Genomic DNA, 13,924 nt, shown 5'->3' on the forward strand with positions numbered 1-13,924 from the left:
GAAATAAATTCCGGAATCAGAAATATTAAATATTTGTTCGAATCAGAAATGAATTCCGGAATCAGATAACGAATCGGAAGCGATACGTACGAAACGATCGACGGACGAGCTTGCAAGACGCAAGGCCCAGCACGAAGCCAGGCCCAGCGCCCAGCAAGCCCGCGCGCGCCGAGCAAGCAGGGCGAGCAGCAGCAGCGCCCACTGGGCCGCGTGCAGCTGCCAGCGCCCATGGGCCAGCGAGCAAGCAGCAAGCACTCGTGGGCTGCGAGTTGCGAGCTGCGTGCTGCACAGCAGCGTGGGCTCAAGGGCCACGCAAGCAATATCTTGGCCGGATAGGATTACTTCCTTGTGAAGTAATCTCATTTTCCTAATTCTACTCAAATTGGATATTTTCTTAAATCTGAAATACTTAGGTATTTGATTTAACGTAAAATTCTAATGAATTTAACTAGAATCCTAATAGATTTAGTTATTGGAATCCTAGTAGAATTCTAATTCCATTATTTCCACCCTATAAATATGTGGTTCATAATCACAATTTATAATGCAATTCAATAAGTATTCACATATATTAAGTTCAACAGAGAATTTAATAATTTGCCTAAAATTAATAATAAGCTTTCCGAGTAAACATAAAACCTTAGATAATATTCTAGTTAATTGAATCTGAGGCGGATCCGAACGTACTGTGGACTATCTACGGAGGGGCGACATTTGGAGTCCTAAACTTGTTCTTGTTCGGTTCGGGAGCAGCTAGGGAAGGCACGCATCACATTGTATGTATCCTAATTATGCTAATTGACTATGTGTCAATTAATTTGGATTCCTGACTTTATGGTTTTTCCGCATGATATATATTGTTTATATTATTCATAACCTAACATTTTAAACCTAAGACCATCGATCAACAAAGATGTATCCGATTCAAGAATCGATTTTGAAGAGAATCATATGAATTTTTGATTTTAGACTCTTTCATTTTTTTTATTTCAACCCAAATACTCAAACTATATTTTGATTTATCAGATTCTAATATTCTTGATAGATTCAGACGTTTTCTAACTAATAAGTAACTATTTATATAGATAATTAAACTAAATAATACATAATTATGAATCTGAAAGTCGATTATATTACAATCAATGCAAAAAACGTAGTATAAGATTCATTATAAGAAAAAGAAGAAAAAAAATCAACAAATCACTGGTAATGAATTTTGCCAAGTTGTCTCGAACTTCATTTATCTCCTCAGTGGTGAAAGATTGCTCCCTTGGATTGTTGAATACCTTAAGAAGATTGATCATCAAAAAAACTTGTAGTCATATTATAAATATTGAACCGTATAATAACAAAAATAATATTTTGCTCCTAAAATTGAAATAATGAACCTTAACAATGAACTTCAAACTCATTCATGTATAATATTCTTAGTTTAAGGCAAGCATCATTACAAGTCATATTTTGGTCAACCTTAGTCAAATTATGCACATTTTAGGTTCGTTTGATCATTATAGATCAATTTTAACTAAAATGACTTATTTCGCTCCCAACTTTTAACTAATGAACCTAATTAAGTATTTTAAATAGTTAAGGCTTGTTTGATCATTATAGGTCATATTTTAACTAAAATAGAGTATTTCGATCCCAACTTTCAACTAATGAATCTAAATAAGTATTTTAAACCCGATACATGTTTATTATACTTATTTTAATGTTTCTAAGACCTATTATCACCTACTTTGTCAAATTATTCACATTTAAGGCTCGTTTGATCATTACATATCATATTTTGACAAAAATGGGTTATTTCGCTCCCAACATTCAACTAATGAACAAAATAAGTATTTTAAACCCATTACATGTTTAATATACTTAATTTATGTTTCTAAGGCTCATACTCACCTACTTTGGTTAAGTTACGTACATTTTAAACCTTGTTTGATCATTATAGGACTGTAAGGGATATTTTCTTCTGCTACAGAAAAAAATGGTCTGTAAGGATATTTTCTCAACCAAGATGATACTGACATAAGCAAGTTCCAAGGTAGAGCAGTGTAGATTGTTTCCAACTTTCCATGTTTCACAACATGCTTCTAAAAGTCAGAAAAGGTAGTTGTGTGTACAATCACAATATAAAGTCAAAAGCTTCAATTCAGAACCTGAATGAACTTGCTAGGAAGCTTTCCATGAACATCTTTCTGAAGGATGCTGAAGTAAAACCCTTGTCTGTTGTTGAAAGGAAGTTTTGGGTTTGGCAGACTAAAATCTTCAAGATACGTGTTTGTGAGTTTATGTATTGCTGAAAGGAAATGGGCAGATTTAAAATGGTCAAAAGATGGAAGAAATTCCTCAAGTCACATAAATAAGGTTTTCCATTCAAATAAGGCAGGTAATACCTTCACTAGTATTACAATATGTCCTCTTTGCAACATAAAGCATCCCATCAATTCCAGCTTTGACTGCAAAACGTTGTTGTGTTCGAGCAATAAAAGGAACCCTTGCATGGACTACATCCTCATCTATCACTTCTCCAATTCTGAAAGAGAGTTTTATTTTCAGAAACGGATTATCCAAAAAAAATATAGGGGATTTCTCTCGGGCAAACATACTAAATTGCTGAAAATGCATGGGAATTTTTTTGTCATCTATTTCTAATCAAGGTTTGATTTCTTCTAGAATTGTGTTCACAAATAGTTGCAAAAGGTGGATAGGATGTTACAATGCCGTAAACAAGAATACGATATAGAGTATAAAAGTAGATAATCAAAATGATGCTAAGAAGATAGCAGTATAGCACCTCAGTTACAAGGAAATAGCAAACTCCATAACACCATTTTTGGTCTTACTTGTCAATGGTAACACGTATACTTCAATACCAATGCTCAATTGACTCAAAGTTTTTCATTTTATGAGGGGCAATCTATACATAAAAATGGACGCAAGTGTTTCTCATTACTGATTAATTTGGTATTAATGTTTGGTTAAATCACAAACCATCCAATTGAAAAGATGGCAATCAATATCTTACCCTCGCGGCAATGCTATGAGGATGGGTGGCACAACCCCATTTTGCCCGAACCATACAATGATACAAGGTACTGAATCCTCCAACAGCTTCTCCATTTCCATCTCAACCAAGCTATTAGATGTACTCAATTGCCCACTGTGATCCCCTCTCTGCAGTTATCAAACAAAAACAATCCAATTGTCAAATTTCAACAACTTCAATAACCAATCAGGAATTACCATGAAAAGAACACGGAAAATCCTCAAATGAAAAGCTCGATCTATGAACTATGAATTATAAACCATCAGAATTTTTCCCCGAAAATCTCACTTATAATAAACTCAAGGATGGATTCGACCATATGGACATGAATTTTACACCGAAATTATACCAGAACGAAAATTGAATCACATAGAGAAAGCTAAATTACCCGAAAAACTTGAATTAAGAAAAACCATTGTTGATTTCTTCAAATTAGGGAAATTCGAAAAAACCCTAAGACGGCTGCTTCTGTTTGTGCGGAGGAGGGATATGAGAGGATGACCCAACAGAAACGGCTGTCGGAGGTCATGCTAATTAAAACTCATGAACTAGAAAGCACAACCACTGGCATCAAATTTCCCCAAAAAATCAATTAAAACCTAACCCAAACACCAGATTATCACTAATTGACACAATTTAATCGAATTAACAAGAACCGAAAGAACCTTAAAACTGAAATCTACGTAAAATTGTTGGTAATTATAATGCAATACGGACCCCTTTAAATATGATCATGCTTGTGGGCCCGTTTCATTGTTGTCGTGGGTATTGGTTTTTGGAGTATTGTTTAGGAGTTGCGGTTTATACCAGATTCCTTATAAATACTCCTTTATTTATTCCAATAAAACAACCCAGAGATATACAGAGAAACAATAAAACCCTAAACAAATATTTTCTGTCATTATTGTCCTACAGAGTTGGAAGGTAGCTGTGTTACCCTTGGGGAGCATCGTCACTGAGAACCTTGTACCGGTGGTGGCGAAATACGCTTCTAGGGCAGGCGTAAAACCCGTCACAGCTTTTGAGATCAATTATTGAGTATTGTGTTCTTCCCTATTATTTTATTGTTAATTTTCATGGTTACAACGCATTATTTTCAACAATCTAGAAGCGTATTTTATTGTTGTTACCATGAATGACAGTTTGGTACCGTCAATTTCACGAGGATTTATTACGAGAATGTTGTTATTATTTATGGCTAATAGTGAGGAATTACGTGAGCTGATCAAAATGTTATGCTTTGGGAATCATTAATTATTTAATTTGATGTCATGTAGAAATAGGAGACTACTCATATTAACAAATTTGGGAGATTTCATTATGGGTGAAATAATATGAGTCAAGGTTCCATTAAAAGACTCGATGTACAGTTTTAATCATCTACTTTTAATTGTTGATCAAGTAACTTGATTATGGTAACTTGATTATGTGAAGAGATCAAAATATAAGCAAGTGTTTTTTTAAAGATCGTGTTACGCAGATAAGTTATCTTTTCTCTCCTCTTCACCCTTTCTCGCGAAACAATCAGAATTTTACAGAGCCCCAAATTGGAGCTCCAGAAATTGAAAAGGGGTTGTTTTGGTCGAATTAGGAGGGTAGAATTTATTAATTATGGACCAGATTTTCAATAAGGTTGGATCTTACTGGTTGGGTCAAAAGGCTAACAAAGAGTTCAATTCCGTCGGCGATGACATTAATGTTAAAACGGATCACAACCAACCCGCGGCAAAGAAGACAGGCCACTCCCAGGCCGTGGAGTAGGCTGCCCCATGACATATTTGCATGAAAATACAAGCAAAACCCGCTTTACAAACATGAGATAAAGTCATTGGTTGGGGAGGGTCAAGTTCGTATATCCGGCCTTTGCATTCCAACAAGTTTGTGTGGTAAAAGGGAAGTTCCTTCCTTTAATTTACCTTTGCAAAACTTTAATTATTCGCATAATTTATCTTATGTGCCCTCTAATGCAAAAGTGGGAAATGTGAGGGTTAAAGCTAAACTTCGAAGACTAACAAGTATGTTAGTTGTGATTTTGTGTGTTGGACACTAACAAGGTTGTGCAGGTTCATTGTACTTGGACGCGTAGCTAATGTGAATACCTGTTTGCAAAGCTAGCAATAAAAATAAGGATGCTCGTCTACTACTTTGGAGAGCACTATCATTAATGATAGTGCATCCATCATGCTTGATGTCAGGGAAGTTTCTTATCTAAATTTATGTTGGCAAACTCTAACTTATTTACATAATATGTAGATATATCCCCTCCTTTGATGTGTGGTACATTGTTATTTGATACTTTGTTGGTCAATGTGGGGGTGTGAGTTAATGTTTGAGGCCAATGGGCTAGTTTACTAGCTAGAAATGAGGAGTATGTTGGAAAACGAACACTTAAGCATTGATATGAGTAGTTTTATTAAAATAATTTCATGCTATTGGTTTTATTATGAGCATACTTGATGCATATGCGTGTTCCTATATGTGGTTCGCTTTGATAGTCACTAGTGGAAAAAACCCCTGTTGTAGCCCCCTTGTTGAGGGGGGCATATATAAGTGAGCCTCAATAACCCCTTAGTCAACGCGGGTCAAAAGTTTAAGCATGTGGTTGGGGCGGGCCTTTGTTAGGTTCGCTTCTACAGATCCTGTTGAAGGGGGCTTTAGTTAGCCCGCCTCAATAGGTGGTATTCTAAAGGGGCGGGCTTCGTGTTGTTCGCTTCAATAGATATTCACAAAATTTAAATCAATTAAAACACCCCTCTCTCACCGCCAAACAGATAACATGAACTGGGCAATTAATCCCCAAATCTCTATTCGAACAAAGCAAGAACAGTCGCCGCTCCTCACCGCTCCTCACCGTGCGGCTCCACCACCATCACCACCACCTTCCTTCCCTCCTCTTCCATAACAGTCGCCGCCGACCGTCGTCTTCCCTATCTCGGTTGACTCTGTTTCACACAGTGACGCAATATATCAAGGTTAGTTTATAATTGATTCTTGTTTTGCTTGGTCTTAAAATTCAGTTTCTCTTCAATTAGTTGAGCATAATGAGTTGATTATGCAGAGAATTTAGACTAATGTTTCAATATTGGATGAATTTACAAATTAGGGTTTGATATTTGTGGTTTTTCTAGTTCAGTTACAAAATAGAAGTTAGGTTAAATTTTTCTAGTTCAGTTACAAAATAGAAGTTAGTGATATGGGTTTTGTGTCTAAATGATGAAGGCCTCTTTTTTGGTGATGGTTTATGTAAGCTATGTGAGTAGCTCGATCCAAAGTATGCATATGAATTGAAGTGTTTGAACTTTTAAGTGGAGCGAATCGATATGAACCTGTTGAAAATATGTCTGCATAAAATATACTCATGTGTTCATTGTAATATTGATAGTTTATTAATGATGTAAACTAATCGTTGGTATTGGATTGTAGCTTTATAGGCTCTAAACTTACCATAGCTTGATGTATTCACTATAGTATATTGTGATGTTTTTTGTACACGCTTGTGATATATCTACAATATTCTGATGTATGACAGTGGAGACTGTTGTTGCTGCTACTTTGATTTTCAAGTTCTTTTAGTTCCATTTTTATTCTGCTACAATATTGCTCTTGCTGTTGTTGAGTTCCTATTCTGGGGTTTTGTGAGATCGGAAACTGTCCATAGACAGCTGCCTGTGGGGCTTTGACAGGTTCAACAAGGACTAAAATAGGTGCAACAATAAACTTTGTCACCTTCTACTTGGTTGCATTGCCTGTACTAGTTGTTATGGCATTTTTGGTCAAGGTTGGATTTATCGGTCTGTGGTTTGGGCTCGCAGCAGCTCAACCAGCTGGTGTACCTGATGCAACCAACTGGTGTACCTGATATAGCCTGCTACAGTATCTGATAATAACGCAGATTGTAAACACTTCTTTATTGCAAGTATTATGTTAACGGTGTGAAAAAAAACTAGTCTGCCCCCCTAGAGATTTTTTTAGTCTTTTTTTGTTTCCTGGTTAAAAATTTAATCAAGCCAGGTCGTCGAGCACCTGTCAAAATTTGAAAATGTACGCACAGTCCGCAGCCAACCTCCGTGCCTCTTGCTTTGCCGAGGACCAGTCTCATATTAACTAGTTCTACTTACAAGGCTTTTGAATATGGCTGAGTATGAGTAGTGCAAGGTGCTTGTAGCTTAACCCTTGCATAGTTGCATGCATAGGGGCTCATTCAGTTATCCATCCTGTTGCATGGAAACAAACTGTGGTTTGATACTTAACGTAAGAAAGGACTTTGATAACCAAATTAGGAGCTTCTATAGCTATGTTATTTTATGTGGAGCTTTTTCCTTTCTGTTACTTTTCAACTAAATCTAATAGCGTTTGCTTACTTCTAATTTTCAAGGTAGATGAAGCATCATTGCAAAAAGCGCTGCATTTGGTGTACAGCCTCAATCAGGACTATGTAGCTGTTCTGTTTTATGCTTCTTCGAGAACTTCAGACCAAGCTATTCAACCCTGTCTTCCTTATATCCATCTATTCCTCATTTTGCAATAGAAGAATCAGCCATCAGACCAAGGTTTGGACTTAAAACCAAATCTTAGTTTTTTTTAATTGAACAATTAGTTTTCAACATGTGTAACAATGATTACTTTTGTGCAGCATACTGTCAAAATATGGAATCTTGTGTTTGTAAGTTACTTTCATTTCTTTTTAAGTTATTTCTTTTCGTGCCGAATCAGATTCATGAAGTTTTACTCAACTTTCAGGGCATACCAACTGTACAAATTTAATGATGGGATTTGTCCGAATAGAGCGACTACGCAGGGGTTGAAAGGCTTCCCTGTAAAGGTATCATGCTTACTAATTAGCTTTACTTTTTTTTGGGTAACTACTTGGATATATAATTTATGATTTGTTTCCAAATCAGTGTGCTCAACAAGTCGGTGCCCGCGAGTGTGGCTATTACATTATGAAGTTCATGCATGAAATAGTCACGTTACACCATAACTCTGATGAGCGGTTAGATAATGTTCGTTCTTTTACCATATGTTAGTTGAACTACTAATACTAGTACTTGTACGTAGTAGAATTCTTAATTTACAAGTAGCATTACTTATCATGTTACTTATTTCAGGCTTACACTCCAAGAAATGCGCCTTATACCGATGAGGAAATAGATGTGGTTCGTGAGCTATGGGCTAAGTTTTTTACAACCGAGTATTTATTTACTTAGGTTGTTTAGACACAAAGATGGAAGCATTTATATCTTCATGGATTTGGTAAAGTTCTTTAATTTTTTCCATAATTACAAGTCTGCTGGATTTGCTAATTTATTGCTTTGAATACTAATATGCTGGTCTTGCTGCTGCTGTGAATACTGCTGTGAATACTGATCTGCTGGTCTTGCTACTGAATACTAATATGCTGGTCTTGCATGAAAGGAAAATGCTAGGTGTAGTCGTATTTGATTTTTTATACATGACATTGTCACACCTTTTACTATATGCTATGTTTTTTTGGGAACTGAAGTTAACAGTGGAATCAAATCCCCTGCATACTCCAGGCGTACAACAACCTGGCTTCAGTTTGTCAATTACACTGCTAAGAGGGCTTGTGTAAGAGACTCTTCATATACAAGAGGAATACAAGCTGAACTAAAATGACAACAAATAGTCCACAAACTACAAAATATGCATAGGTTACTCAGAGCCTGCATCTGTTCTACTGAGCACCTAGAAGCTGTTCTGAAATCTGACTACAATGTGTATGAATAGCATGCCAATTCTTCCACTGAGCAGAAAACTGCCATTCATGCATGCTCAGACAGATCCCATAAATGAATTTAGAAAATAGCATACCATAAAGTTTATAATAAGTGGTGTTTTTATTTGTATTTCTTTTTCTAGAAATCTTGACCTCCTCCCCCAATTTCAGTAGTCACTGGTCCGTATAGGTCCAGGAAATTCAGTCATCTGCAGTATAGAAAACCACATTCTAGAGCCAAAAGGGCAAAGAATTATGAATGTGTAAACTTTCATCCCTAGATCCATACAAAGAACCAAAAGGATCGCAATCCACATTCCAACTAATTAGCTTGTAAGCTGTTAGCAATCTCTGATGCATCAGGGATCAAGTGACGAATAAGTTCTCAATAGAAGCCTGGTTATTACACACAATTCTTCTCCATTCCTCTCTCTGAAAAAGACCTAGCAGCAGTTAAAACCTTTCTTTAATGAAAAACTGATCATCTTTTAAGGTTCAAGCCCCCCCTCCAAATTTATTAACAAGATCTTCTCCATCATCCGAGAAACACTACTTTTACTTGAGTCAAATTTCACCTCTACTTTTCACTTTCTAAAACTCATTCCAATCTACGTATGCACAATTAAGGCTCATTGGGTCGTTATAGGTCATATTTAGAGCTAAAATAACATTTCCGCTCCCAACTTTGAACTAAAGAACCTAAGGACTCATTTGATTCTTATTGCATGATTAATATGCATAGTTTTAACTTTCTAAAACTCATTCCAATCTACGTATGCACATTTAAGGATCATTGGGTCGTTATAGGTCATATTTAGAGCTAAAATGACATTTCCGCTCCCAACTTTGAACTAAAGAACCTAAGGACTCATTTGATTCTTATTACATGATAAATATGCATATTTTTAACTTTATAAAACTCATTCGAATCTATTTATGCATATTTAAGGCTCATTAGGTCGTTATAGGTCATATTTAGAGCTAAAATGACATTTCCGCTCCCAACTTTGAACTAAAGAACCTAAGGACTCATTTGATTCTTATTACATGATTAATATGCATATTTTTAACTTTATAAACTCATTCGAATCAATTTATGCACATTTAAGGCTCATTAGGTCGTTATAGGTCATGTTTAGAGCTAAAATGACATTTCCGCTCCCAACTTTGAACTAAAGAACCTAAGGACTCATTTGATTCTTATTACATGACTAATATACATAGTTTTAACTTTCTAAAACTCATTCGAATCTATTTATGCACATTTAAGGCTCATTAGGTCGTTATAGGTCATGTTTAGAGCTAAAATGACATTTCCGCTCCCAACTTTGAACTAAAGAACCTAAGGACTCATTTGATTCTTATTACATGACTAATATACATAGTTTTAACTTTCTAAAACTCATTCGAATCTATTTATGCACATTTAAGGCTCATTAGGTCGTTATAGGTCATGTTTAGAGCTAAAATGACATTTCCGCTCCCAACTTTGAACTAAAAAACCTAAGGACTCATTTGATTCTTATTTCATGACTAATATACATAGTTTTAACTTTCTAAAACTCATTCGAATCTATTTATGCACATTTAAGGCTCATTAGGTCGTTATAGGTCATGTTTAGAGCTAAAATGACATTTCCGCTCCCAACTTTGAACTAAAGAACCTAAGGACTCATTTGATTCTTATTACATGACTAATATACATAGCTTTAACTTTCTAAAACTCATTCTAATCTACGTATGCACATTTAAGGCTCATTGGGTCGTTATAGGTCAACAACGTACTTAATTATCTATATAGTCTGCAACTATATCTTTTAATTTTATGCTTCAATGGAATGTAAAGACAATATCGTGAGTGTAAACTTTGGTACTCATATATATTTTCCTTCCATGCAACTTGCAGGCTAGGGATCGAGTCGATTGGAAGAAAGTCAACACGACCTTACTTAAGGTTTGTAATGCATGATCTAAAGGGACCTAAGTGGCTGGATTAGAGACATTTGTTAGATTAGCTCTCTAGCCTTTTGTCTTTAGTTGTTAATATTAGTTGTAATTTGTTAGACTAGCTAGGTGTTTAAAAATTGTAAACATACGTACTATATATACGCTTTGCTCTGTTGGGTTAATATAAATGAAGTTAATGTAATGATTTATTTATCAAAGATAAGCAGATTCATACCTTTGCTATTTTGGTGTTGATTGGGTACAGGTTTCAATACTCAATGGAGTATATATCTAGTTGTGGTTATTGCCGCCTATTTTATATTTTAAAAGAATTTGGAAAAAAAAAATTAATGTTGTTGAAGGGGGCTTTTAATGTACGCCTCAACAACATATGAATTTTTGGCGCAAAAATAAGGACCTGTTGAGGGGGGCATTTAAGAAGTGAGCCTCAACAGAGGAGGCTGTTGAGGCGGGCTTCTTAAATGCCCCCCTCAACAGGTCCTTATTTTTCGCGTTTCTGTAGAGGTTGTTGAGGCGGGCTTTTGAAAGCCCCCCACAACAGATCACCTGTTGAGGCGAACAAAGCCCGCCTCAACAGATCACTGAGCTGTTGAAGCTACGTCTGTCGCAGCGGGCCTTGTTCGCCTCAATAAACCCAAAATGCCCCCCTCAACAGGTATTTTTTCCACTAGTGAGTGTTCAGATGCCTTGTGTGAATCATATGTTGTTGGATGGTACGCACGTTAGTGCTTTAAATGAAACTAAAGTTTCTTTTTACTCAATTTAAGATAAAAAGATAAACTTAGACAAATGAATCAGTAAAGGTACGTCGTCCTAACTGCATAAGATTTGGTAGAAGAGTTACTTGGTAACTACCAATTTCTTGTTGAGTGGTCATAATATTATCGCATATATGATCGTAGCATATTGTCATTAAAATCTATGTAGAAAGAGTTTCTCATAACTTGAATGTGATAACATGCTTGAAGCTCTAATATTGTATGATTGATTTATGACTTGATAATGCCTGTGATGTAAGCATACTTTGTAGGTAATCCTGTATTGCACAGGTAGAGAGCGTGAAAGTAATTTCCATAATTCACCGAAATGTACAATGGGAAGAGGATCAAACGAGTAGGTTTGAGATGCCCATTGAGTAACAATGATGAGCCTAATATGAAGTTTATGGTCAATATCATTGGATCCTACAAGTCAAGATGCATACAATTAGAAAAAAGTTATTGGATGATGGCTCATTGTGGGGGTAAGTAATGCTCTCCTGTTTTCCTCATACTGTTATTCACTAGTTACTTTATGTGTGAGTTGCCAGGTACAATGAGTTAATTGGCAAAGTGAGACACATTCGTGCAATTTAGACACAGGAAAAAAAAACAGTTATTTGTGAATGTGATACCTTCCTTAAGTATGTAAGATTAAAGAGAAAATATTCTTTACGTAAGGTCTTGGCACGAGTTGGTGTCAAACTAGTTAAGGGGAAGGGTTTCTAAATCTATGTTGTGTTCAATTTCTACGGAAAACACTTGTTAGGATGAACTTATGCTCTTAATGAATCTATATCCCGAATTTGGGTGGTTATATGAGAGAACTTGATGGATTCACCGTTTTGTGTGAGGTTGAGTATTTTACTCTTAATGTATCTAGCCTTATAGTCCCCTAGAATGGGTGGTACTATAAGAAGCCTTGATAGATACACCGCTTTATGATTGGGAAGGTTAATCCATGTTCCTCTTATGAGTCCATAGTCCTATTGTGTGGATGGTTCTTATTGTTGAACTTGATGGATTTAAGATTAAAGTATCTAGCCTCACTGACTTCACTTACTAAGTGATTTCATGAGAAGACGTGATAGGTACATTGTGCAATTTGCGAGGATGAACAATATGTTCTTAATATATCCATAGCTCTTTTGAGTGGTCCTAACAGAGCGGACTTGATGGATATACCGATGGGTAAGGTTGGACGTTTAAAGTTCTTAATGTCTTCATATCCCTTTTGGGTGGTTTATGTGGTAAAATAGACTTGATGAGACACCTATGTGAGTAAGAGGGGATGGCATCCTTCTATGAAAAACATGTTTGTTGTTTTTCTAATAATACTCACTAGAATCCAAGGGAATGTTGGCCTCGTATGACGTTTCATGCGGTCGTGGAATTTTTCAAGCTTCTAAAGGTGAAGCGTGTGGTGTTGGGTTTCTTCAATAGTCGTAGAGTTCAATCTTCGGATACTTTATTGGTTGTTGAATACCTCGCTCCACTAATGTGTTAGTTCAAGTCTTTAGACACTAACATTTATGCGCTAAACCTTTCATTTACTGCTTAGGTTTCAAGATCTCTTGTCCGTATGCATTAGTGGGGGATTGTTGGTAATTATAATGCAATACGGACCCCTTTAAATATGATAATGCTTGTGGGCCCGTTTCATTGTGGTCGTGGGTATTGGTTTTTGGAGTATTGTTTAGGAGTTGCGGTTTATACCAGATTCCTTATAAATACTCCTTTATTTATTCCAATAAAACAACCCAGAGATATACAGAGAAACAATAAAACCCTAAACAAATATTTTCTCTGTCATTATTGTCCCATAGAGATCTGAGCAGTTCTTGAAGTAATTCCAGCCTTCCAATCGGGGTACAGAGTTGGAAGGTAGCTGTGTTACCCTTGGGGAGAAATCGTCACTGAGAACCTTGTACCGGTGGTGGCGAAATACGCTTCTAGGGCAGGCGTAAAACCCGTCACAGCTTTTGAGATCAATTATTGAGTATTGTGTTCTTCCCTATTATTTTATTGTTAATTTTCATGATTACAACGCATTATTTCCAACAAAAATAACCAAAAATAAAAAGAAAATCTTAATCAGCCTCTTCAAATTCCCCTAAGAAAATAAAAATTAAACACTAAACTAATTGCCCACATTACAAAACAAGATCAATCAATATCCCAAATCCGCAAAATTCCAACAATCTAAAACCAAATCAAATTCCAAAAATCCAACAATAGATTTATACGATAGGAAACTGATGAAAAGATCAAATTGAAGATAGATGAGAAGAGATGAACGGGATCACAAACATCGACCCCATACGACCGGAAATTTGCAATTGATTTTGGCTACAAGCCCATACGATATTCATTGCATCAACATTAAATTGGGACAAATAAATACCTCTGCTA

The 13,924-nt window shown here is 36.0% G+C and overlaps 1 protein-coding gene and 1 long non-coding RNA gene across 2 annotated transcripts; one reads left to right on the plus strand and one right to left on the minus strand.

The window, feature by feature from the left end:
- Positions 1-1,054: 1,054 nt before the first annotated feature.
- Positions 1,055-3,742, minus strand: LOC110802301 (DNA mismatch repair protein MSH4). The gene is made up of 5 exons (XM_022007750.2): positions 3,438-3,742; positions 3,029-3,177; positions 2,397-2,536; positions 2,160-2,299; positions 1,055-1,286 (listed from the first exon to the last, which is right to left on the minus strand). Exons 2-5 carry the CDS (start codon positions 3,127-3,129, stop codon positions 1,140-1,142), a joined length of 528 nt encoding a protein of 175 aa, XP_021863442.1. The 5' UTR covers positions 3,130-3,177; positions 3,438-3,742; the 3' UTR covers positions 1,055-1,139.
- A 3,642-nt stretch (positions 3,743-7,384) lies between these two features.
- LOC130460000 (uncharacterized) lies at positions 7,385-8,291 on the plus strand. Its single transcript, XR_008919796.1, has 5 exons — positions 7,385-7,599; positions 7,683-7,712; positions 7,790-7,871; positions 7,951-8,052; positions 8,158-8,291. It is a non-coding gene; the product is annotated as an uncharacterized lncRNA (long non-coding RNA).
- Positions 8,292-13,924: the final 5,633 nt, after the last annotated feature.

Source organism: Spinacia oleracea, chromosome 4 (assembly GCF_020520425.1).
Source record: "Spinacia oleracea cultivar Varoflay chromosome 4, BTI_SOV_V1, whole genome shotgun sequence".
Classification (NCBI taxonomy): domain Eukaryota; kingdom Viridiplantae; phylum Streptophyta; class Magnoliopsida; order Caryophyllales; family Amaranthaceae; genus Spinacia; species Spinacia oleracea.

Bases quoted from the DNA above. Each gene is read 5' to 3' on its own strand.
- LOC110802301 (XM_022007750.2), bottom strand. From the start codon at position 3,129: ATGGAAATGGAGAAGCTGTTGGAGGATTCAGTACCTTGTATCATTGTA. The intron at 2,300-2,396 runs GTATTACCTGCC...ATTTCCTTTCAG, and splicing joins ATATTGTAATACTAGTGAAG to CAATACATAAACTCACAAAC. The intron at 1,287-2,159 runs GTTCTGAATTGA...AATCTTCTTAAG, and splicing joins TTCCTAGCAAGTTCATTCAG to GTATTCAACAATCCAAGGGA.